Source organism: Nothobranchius furzeri, chromosome 8 (assembly GCF_043380555.1).
Source record: "Nothobranchius furzeri strain GRZ-AD chromosome 8, NfurGRZ-RIMD1, whole genome shotgun sequence".
NCBI classification, from domain to species: domain Eukaryota; kingdom Metazoa; phylum Chordata; class Actinopteri; order Cyprinodontiformes; family Nothobranchiidae; genus Nothobranchius; species Nothobranchius furzeri.
The window spans coordinates 66,032,923-66,040,581 of NC_091748.1; the positions used below are offsets into that span (position 1 = coordinate 66,032,923).

Below are 7,659 nucleotides of genomic sequence, written 5' to 3' on the forward strand. Positions count from 1 at the left end.
TGTGATCTTCGTCACCACCCTCTGCTTGTTCCGCTTTCTACCAATTTTACCTTTCCCAGGATTCACTGATATATCTTTCTTATTCATTTTCTCTTTCCCTTTTCTAACGTTTTTAATCACATTATTTTTCCTCAAATTGTTATATTTTAAAAACATTTTTGTGTGGTTCTTGTGGAGCACCTTGTAATCTTTATCTTGAGAGGAACCATATAAAATATTGTTTTCATTCTTTTCTAGATTCTTCATGTAATTTACTTTATAAGTATTGGGATAATTTTATTTTACCCGTTTGCTAAACAGCCATTATCTGAAGATCCAACTCTGTAAAAATTGTTTTTGTCTTTTACAGTTTTTGTAACAATTTGCATCTTTGTTTTTCTTTTTATTCAACCTGTTATTCTAAGGTGCAACATGAATAAAGTATTTACAATTAATCTTGATGTATTATTTAGTTTCGCAGGAAACAAATTATTTAAATATTTGGAAACTTTTGACTTATTCTCGCTATTTTCTTTAGGAGTGGAGTTTTTCCATACAAGATAAATCTTCATCAGAAAATAATCTCATCGATCAGCAGGGGGCGCTACCGCACATCTAAATAAATCCAGACAAATAAAGCATTTCCCACTCCCGAAACTTGAATAACAAACATTTAAAATTTAAAAATGAATAAATTAAACCAAATCTTTTTATGCCACATGTGAGACCTGGGAAGGCTCAGACAATATTATCTAAAATCACCCAATAAAAGAAGTTTGTTTAAACTATTGAACTAAAGGATCAAAGGTTCGTAGGTTTCAGTTTCTTTTCCCCGTAAAAAGTTCACATCGGGAAACTACAGTGTGTCCACCCAGAGACGAAGCTGCAGCCTGTCATTAAAGTTCCGATGGAGAAAGAAAAGGAGGTGAAACCCAGGTAAACAGATCCACTATTCTAAGTAAAAGCCAACTAGGTTTAATTTGCAGGATATGTTTGCAGCAAAACAGGAGGAAACATGCCTGAGCTCCAAAAGCGCTCGGCTTGTGCCTATATGGTCCTCCTTGGACCGAAACCAAAGCTGCACGAAGCAGAAACGTGAATAGTGAGACAAACGAGCAAGGCAGGACAGCTGTGTGATACAAACATGTTTATTTATCCTCCCTGTTTGTTCGTTCATGTTTGTGGCCGCGAGGATCTACAGATGGGTGTGGGAACCAGTTTGTGTATCTTCATAAAATGTGATTGTCACACCCTGTCCTGTCTCCCCATTCTGTGCAGTTATGTGTCTGTTAATTGCTCCCACCTGCCTCTCGTTTTCCAATCACCCAAGCTCCCAGCCCTCGTGTATTTAAACCCTCTCAGTTCTGTCTTTTGTCGGTTCTTTGTTTCAGTGTCCAGCGTGTGTTCCTTATTAAAACCTTTGGGGGGGGGGGGGGGGGGGAGAGAGAGAGAGAGAGAGAGAGAGAGAGAGAGAGAGAGAGAGAGAGAGAGAGAGAGAGAGAGAGAGAGAGAGAGAGAGAGAGAGAGAGAGAGAGAGAGAGAGAGAGAGAGAGAGAGAGAGAGAGAGAGAGAGAGAGAGAGAGAGAGAGAGAGAGAGAGAGAGAGAGAGAGAGAGAGAGAGAGAGAGAGAGAGAGAGAGAGAGAGAGAGAGAGAGAGAGAGAGAGAGAGAGAGAGAGAGAGAGAGAGAGAGAGAGAGAGAGAGAGAGAGATTTTTTATTTTATCTGCATCATTGAGGAATAAAACAGAATTTTGCTATCTGAGTTTTCTGATTGTTTTCCTCTTCAGTGGCTTTGAGTTTGGTGTCACTGGAGCTCAAACTACTATAGCTCCACCAGTCTTCAGCTTTCCCACAGCTTCCACCGGCCAGCCTTCCACCCAGCCCGCCGCGCTGTTCTCTCTGAGCAGCCAGCCTAAATTCTCCTGGAGAAATCAAAATGAAGGTGAAAAACCTGAAGAAATCCCAGGTAAACAAGATTTTTGTTGCACGTCTGCAGATGTACACTTTTGTTTTTCTATAATGAAACAATTCTCCCTTAAATTCCTTTAGTATTGTCTACATTTCCACAAGGGCTGGACTCGGCCTGGAGGGATGTGCAGTGGACAGAAGAGTGAGTCAGCTCCAATCAACAACTATTAAACTAACTTTTCTCCTCTGATGAATGTTACATTTCCTTTCCAGGCAGAAGACGACTCTGATGAAGACCGTGAGCTCCTACAGACCCAAATGTGAGGAGGTGCCACAGGCTCGGGTTCTGCTCCTCGGCCCGCTTCATTCTGGAAAGTCCAGCTTCATCAGTTCGGTCCAGTCGCTCTTTAATGGGAGAGTCAGCAACCGGGCCATGGTGGGCTCGTTCTTCCCCACCAGCTTCACCAAAAAGGTACGGCTGGATTATTTAAGCTTTTTTTGGGCCTGAAGACAAATCCCTGCTAATAAAAGGGTTTCAGCCTAAATAAAAAATAAAAAAATGCACAAATGCTGGATCAAAAACTTGTTGAACTTTTACATTTTTCTGAATTATTTATTTGCTGATTTAAAAGCCTGCCGCTTGGGTAACTTGTGTTTTATGTGTCAGCTGCAGTCCTTCAGCATACACACTCAGAAGAGGGAGGAGAACACTGGGCTGGTGCTGTGTGATATACCGGGTCTGGGTGATGGGGAGGTGAGCGGGCTGACCCTTCATGACATCCTGTCAGTCATTAAAGGACACGTCCCCGAAGGACACAAGGTGAGAGCATCAGAGGGTGGAGTTGTAGCATATTTTTTAAAATTTAATAAACTTTCTCCGCACGATTAAAACTAGCAGGGCGGGATTATCATTGCAGGGGCCCCTGGGCACAATGTGCTTAGGGCCCACCCCACCCGGCCTTCCCCAACATTACTGCCACGCAGAAGCACTTTTTAGACATTTCATAACATTGTCAATATTAAAAATCGCTTACTTATGTTGATACAAGGGTTGAATATCTGCATGTTTTTTGTTTGTCTCCTGTCTCCTCTTGTCTCCTGTTTTCTTTCTCATCTTGTCTCCTGTCTCCTTCGTCCTCTTGTCTTCTGTCTCCTTCATCCTCTTTTTGTTTCCTCTTGTTGGTCTCCTCTCTTGCCTTCAGAGAAAATGCTTTCTGGCCTTTCTTTTAGTAAATTCATAGACAGTATCATCAAAGTCCAGATTCCTGACAAGCTGAGATTCAATAGCCATCAGTGACAGTGCACGGCACTGAGGCGCTGTTGAGTTTGTGTAGTTCTCAGTTCATTTTTTATTCTTGCCATTTGTGAAAATGATCGTTCCCCTTCACAATTTGTAACTGGTAGCAGGTGCGTTGCAAGCTTTTCAAAAGTGTGGGGGATGTTGTCTTACCTAAAATAATTATGTTATTCGTCTTGTTAGTTTAATTTCCATAATAGCGGAGCAGGTGCAAATTTTAGACGCGTCACGCATGTCTCCGTTTTAAACATGTTTAAACTGTTCAGAATACAAATCCAGGCTCTGTCTCGTTAGATTGGTGCGACTAAAGTTTGTACTCAATGAAATTTTACATTAAACCATGTTGAAAAGGTAAAAGGATCCGATTAAATCGTTTTTCCCCTCGTTTACAGTCACAGAGTACAGCGCAGTGCACTTGGCTCTGGGGTTAATCAAGTTTTAATTGTTTCTCTTTGCAACAATCTTCACAAGAAGGCAAAACGGTTAAATGGCAGGTTACAGATATTTCCATTTGACTGTTTATTTTGACGGATAAACTCAAGGATTTTTTTTTAAGAATTACCCCGACGCACACTGATGCACACACAGATGAGCTGCTTTAATCGTTAACACACATCGCGGAGGTAACTAAATCAATCAAGAAAAGTTTCCCATCAGAACATCAGAGCTTTATACTGGACACTGTGCTCAGCGCGGATTGGAGCGCACACGGTGGACAGTGGGTTGAAGATCCGTAGAGGGTTTCGCAGCGCAGAACCACAGCGGTGCGGTAAGATTTCCTCCCACTGAAGCGGTCTGGAAACCTGGTCTCTCTGAGGGATGTGTCACTTGGAAAAATGATCGCTGATTATGAAACTTTGGCTGAACAGCGCTTGTTCCCGTCTCTAATATGGAGACGCATGACGCATCCAGTCTGAGGTAGAATAGCCTCTTCAGCTCAGAAAGATCCTGTAGAGACATTTGATCACGCACAAAGTTTATGTGGAGCAGAAGCGGTCGGGCCACGGCAGGGGAAATGTTCATAGCCTACATGAAGTGAAACTGTTTAATTGCAACATTAATATGTTACTGGACACGCTGGTCTGGTTGGTTAGACCAGTGTTTGAACTGGAAAACACACACACACACACGCAAACACAAACGCTAACACAAACGCTCACACACCAATTTAAAATAGTGCTGATGGCGTGGACTAGAAGACAGGTGATGGTTTATGTATTTAAATGATGATCAGGCTGATGTAAAATGTAATCTCCATCCACATCCAGACAGAATTATCTTCTATTCTGTCTCTATTTTCTCTGCTCTTGTCTGGGCTGACGTAGCTGATGGTGCGGTACCCTTATGAACGGTGAGAGGTACCTATAAGAAGTGCAGGTAGTTAGAAAAATCCACAGGGCCACAAACACATTAGGGAAGATGGACTGTAGACTATTTTTTAGCCCATAAACTATCATGGTTCTATTTATATTACATTATTCATGTGGACTCTGCTGGGATTATTTAGAGCTGAGAGGCGCAGAGCTCTGATGGTTGACGCGCTCCAGACAGATGCGTCCTGAGCACGGCTACAGTAACATTCTCAAAGTGTCGCCACCTCAAAACCAAATTTACCCACGCGATCGTTTGTGTCGGCTCATATCCTTTTATGTTTTCTGTCTTTTATTTGTGCCTGATGCGTTTTACTGCTGCGGAGCGCATAACCTGTTTTGTGCTCCGGTGATTTCACCTCACCAGTGCGGCCGGCGAGCAGCGCGCACTCTACTATTTTTGCGGTCGGTAGATCTTTTTTAACTGCAGTTCAAAGGTAACTCATGAGGTGAATATATATATGAACCATGTAACAGTTTTTCTTTAGGACTGAGAGGAGAGGCAGGAAGATGATGAACAGACAGGACAGAAGTAAAAAGTTTGTTTTTGTACCTGGTGGTTGCAACAGACACCGCTGAAGGTAATCAGAAGTGAGGAACAGAAAATTAAATGATTCTTTCAATATTTAGAGCAGCATGAACTCTGAGAGGCTGCAGGCGCATGGAGGAGTTTGTGGTGGCTGTGCAGGGGGAGAGGGCTGAAGCAAGAACAGTAAAGATGCAAAAACTACAGTTGTCAAAAGAAATGTGTATTAACTTAGAAAATGTGGGCGCAATTGTAATCACTTCTCAACATTTTTCTCCAACGTTAAGACTGCTGCACAAAAAAATAAAAAGACTGCTGCTTGCGTGGGCCCCCTTGTGGCTGTGGGCCCCTGGGCCTGTGCCCAGTTTGCCTATATTATAATCCGGCCTTGAAAACAAGCTACTGGTGTGAAACTGAAACCTAAAATCAGGGGCTAGATCAGGTTGGGAATCTGTCGAACTACAAAAAGCTGCAGAAGTATCTCATTGTGGGTTTATTGCTCAGTTTGTCCTGCAAGATGGATTTCGACTGGTTTCTGAATGGTTCTTCTTGGTTTCCACCTGATATTTTATATAGTCTATAATCTAATCTAATATTCACATCTTTAATGATCACTGTCCTTCATGTTTTATATGTTTCCATGTTCCAAGTTAAATACGTTGAGTTCTGCAGAGGCCAGAAAAGTCATTTTTACCAACACTCCAAATCAGCCACACCCATCTCTGCATTCCTCCTTCTCAGTTTAGCCCAGGTCAGCCTGTGGTCTCAGAAACTGATGGTTATGTGAAGAGTCCCAGCCTCAAGGAGAAAATCCACTGTGTGGCTTTTGTGGTGGACGCCTCCAGAATCACATCCTACTCCAAAGGGCTCGGCTCCACCTTCAAACAGCTCAGGGAGCACATCAGTGACCTCTGTGAGTAAACACAAACACATTCAGACAGGTCTGTGGTAACCAGAACCCTGTTTTGCAATTAGATTTAACTAACAAACACTCAGTGCTCCATTTTTAACTCTACAAGCTAAACCTGACTGGACCTGCTCTGTTTAGCAGCCTCGTTTGTAGATTTGATTTTTCCGTGTTTCCTTTTCTTACAACAAAAGAATAATTTTGCTCTTTCAGGTGTTCACCAGGTGGCTCTGCTGACCCACGTCGACAAAGTTTGTCCAAAAACGGCCAGAGATGTGAGTGAGGTCTACAGAAGTCTGAGCATTAAAGAGACGGTGGGTTGAAACGGGACACGTGTAGTTCTGTTCCTGAAACTTCTAACAGTTTTCTAAGAGACGCTCAGTTCTGTGTTTGCAGATGAGTAAAGCCGGAGCTCTGCTGGGAATGTCCACCTCCTACATCGTTCCAGTGAAGAACTACTCCTCAGAACTGGACCTGGATGTGAACACTGATGTTCTGCTGCTCAGTGCCGTCGACCACATCCTAAACTATGCTGACCTGTTTTTCCAGGATCACATGCCACAAAACACAGGACAGAAGTTTAAGCTGTAGGAATGTCTTCCTGGAAAATATTAAAAGTTTTCATTCAAACGTTCAGGGATTTCATCATTTCCGTGACACCAGTTGAAAAACGAGTACATTTACCATCTACTTTACCGTGATTGACTTTTATTAATTGGACTTTATTTTAGTGGCAGCAAATGTGGACAACTTTGCAGCTCTGTGGTCATGAGCTTTGGGTAATGATGAAAAACAAGATCGATGCAAGTGGCCAAAAACATTTTCCTTCATGTGGTGGCTGGGTTTAGCTTTAGAGATGGTGACTTGGAGTAGAGAAGAAGAAGAAAATATAATTTCTATAGCGCCTCTCAAGATAAAAATCACGAGGAGCAGCTGCTCCTGCACATCCAGTTGCAGTGGTTTGGGCATTTGGTCAGAATTCTTCCTGAAACAAGGTTTTTCAGGAATCCTTTGCCAGCAGGATGCCCCAGGGTTGATCCCTTGGGGTCCTACTAATCTGGTGGAGGTTTCTGGGGAGAGGATGGTTTGGGCCTTTCCACTGGAACTGCTACCATGGCAACCTGCATAAACAAATAAAGCAAAAATAATTCACTATATGATTGTTAGCTTTCAGTTTGTGACTGCAAGGTTCCGAATTCTGTGCAAACTTGATGGGAAAATGTGCACAACTTTAAGCATACTTGATCCTTGTGTAAGCACATTTTGAGGAAGGGAAACTTAAGCACAATAAGTGAGATTGTAACGTGGTGAATTTAAGCTACATTTACAGACTTGTAGACCCACACACACACGCACCTACGTCAATCACAAGCACCATGACTTCAGTCTCAGTGAAATTGCCTTTTCTAGATCTCTCAGTTGCCTTGGTTACCCATGACGTGCCACAGGTCAGTCGGGCTATTTAAATGCTGAATACTCATAAGGTGCTTTGCAATGACCATTAATGGCAGAAAGTGGGTGTGTAGGAGATGGGATGTGATCCAAAAACACCTGCATACTTTTCCACGAAGAGTGATTTATAAAGCAGGAATTGCGTTCAGCTGTACTTACACAATAGGTCAGAAAATGATTTGACATTGTTAATTATTTGAGCTTAAGTTGAGTTTTAGTT

The 7,659-nt window shown here is 42.5% G+C and overlaps 1 protein-coding gene across 2 annotated transcripts; it reads left to right on the forward strand.

Annotated features, from left to right (window-relative positions):
• The first annotated feature begins 784 nt into the window (after window positions 1–784).
• Window positions 785–6,617, forward strand: ifi44g (interferon induced protein 44g). 2 transcript variants are annotated; one of them, XM_070554228.1, is made up of 8 exons: window positions 785–915; window positions 1,767–1,945; window positions 2,029–2,089; window positions 2,161–2,359; window positions 2,555–2,707; window positions 5,822–5,993; window positions 6,201–6,301; window positions 6,384–6,617. In XM_070554228.1, the coding sequence occupies exons 1-8, from the start codon at window positions 887–889 to the stop codon at window positions 6,576–6,578; spliced, it is 1,089 nt and encodes a 362-aa protein (XP_070410329.1). In that variant the 5' UTR covers window positions 785–886; the 3' UTR covers window positions 6,579–6,617. The 2 variants fall into 2 exon arrangements, with proteins under 2 accessions (XP_070410329.1, XP_070410330.1); XM_070554229.1 differs by having other exon boundaries at window positions 2,561–2,707.
• Window positions 6,618–7,659: the final 1,042 nt, after the last annotated feature.

Coding starts and splice junctions, on each gene's coding strand:
- ifi44g (XM_070554228.1), top strand. CDS start 887: ATGGAGAAAGAAAAGGAGGTGAAACCCAG. Junction 916..1,766: donor GAAAAGGAGGTGAAACCCAG/GTAAACAGATCC, acceptor TTTCCTCTTCAG/TGGCTTTGAGTTTGGTGTCA. Junction 6,302..6,383: donor GTCTGAGCATTAAAGAGACG/GTGGGTTGAAAC, acceptor CTGTGTTTGCAG/ATGAGTAAAGCCGGAGCTCT.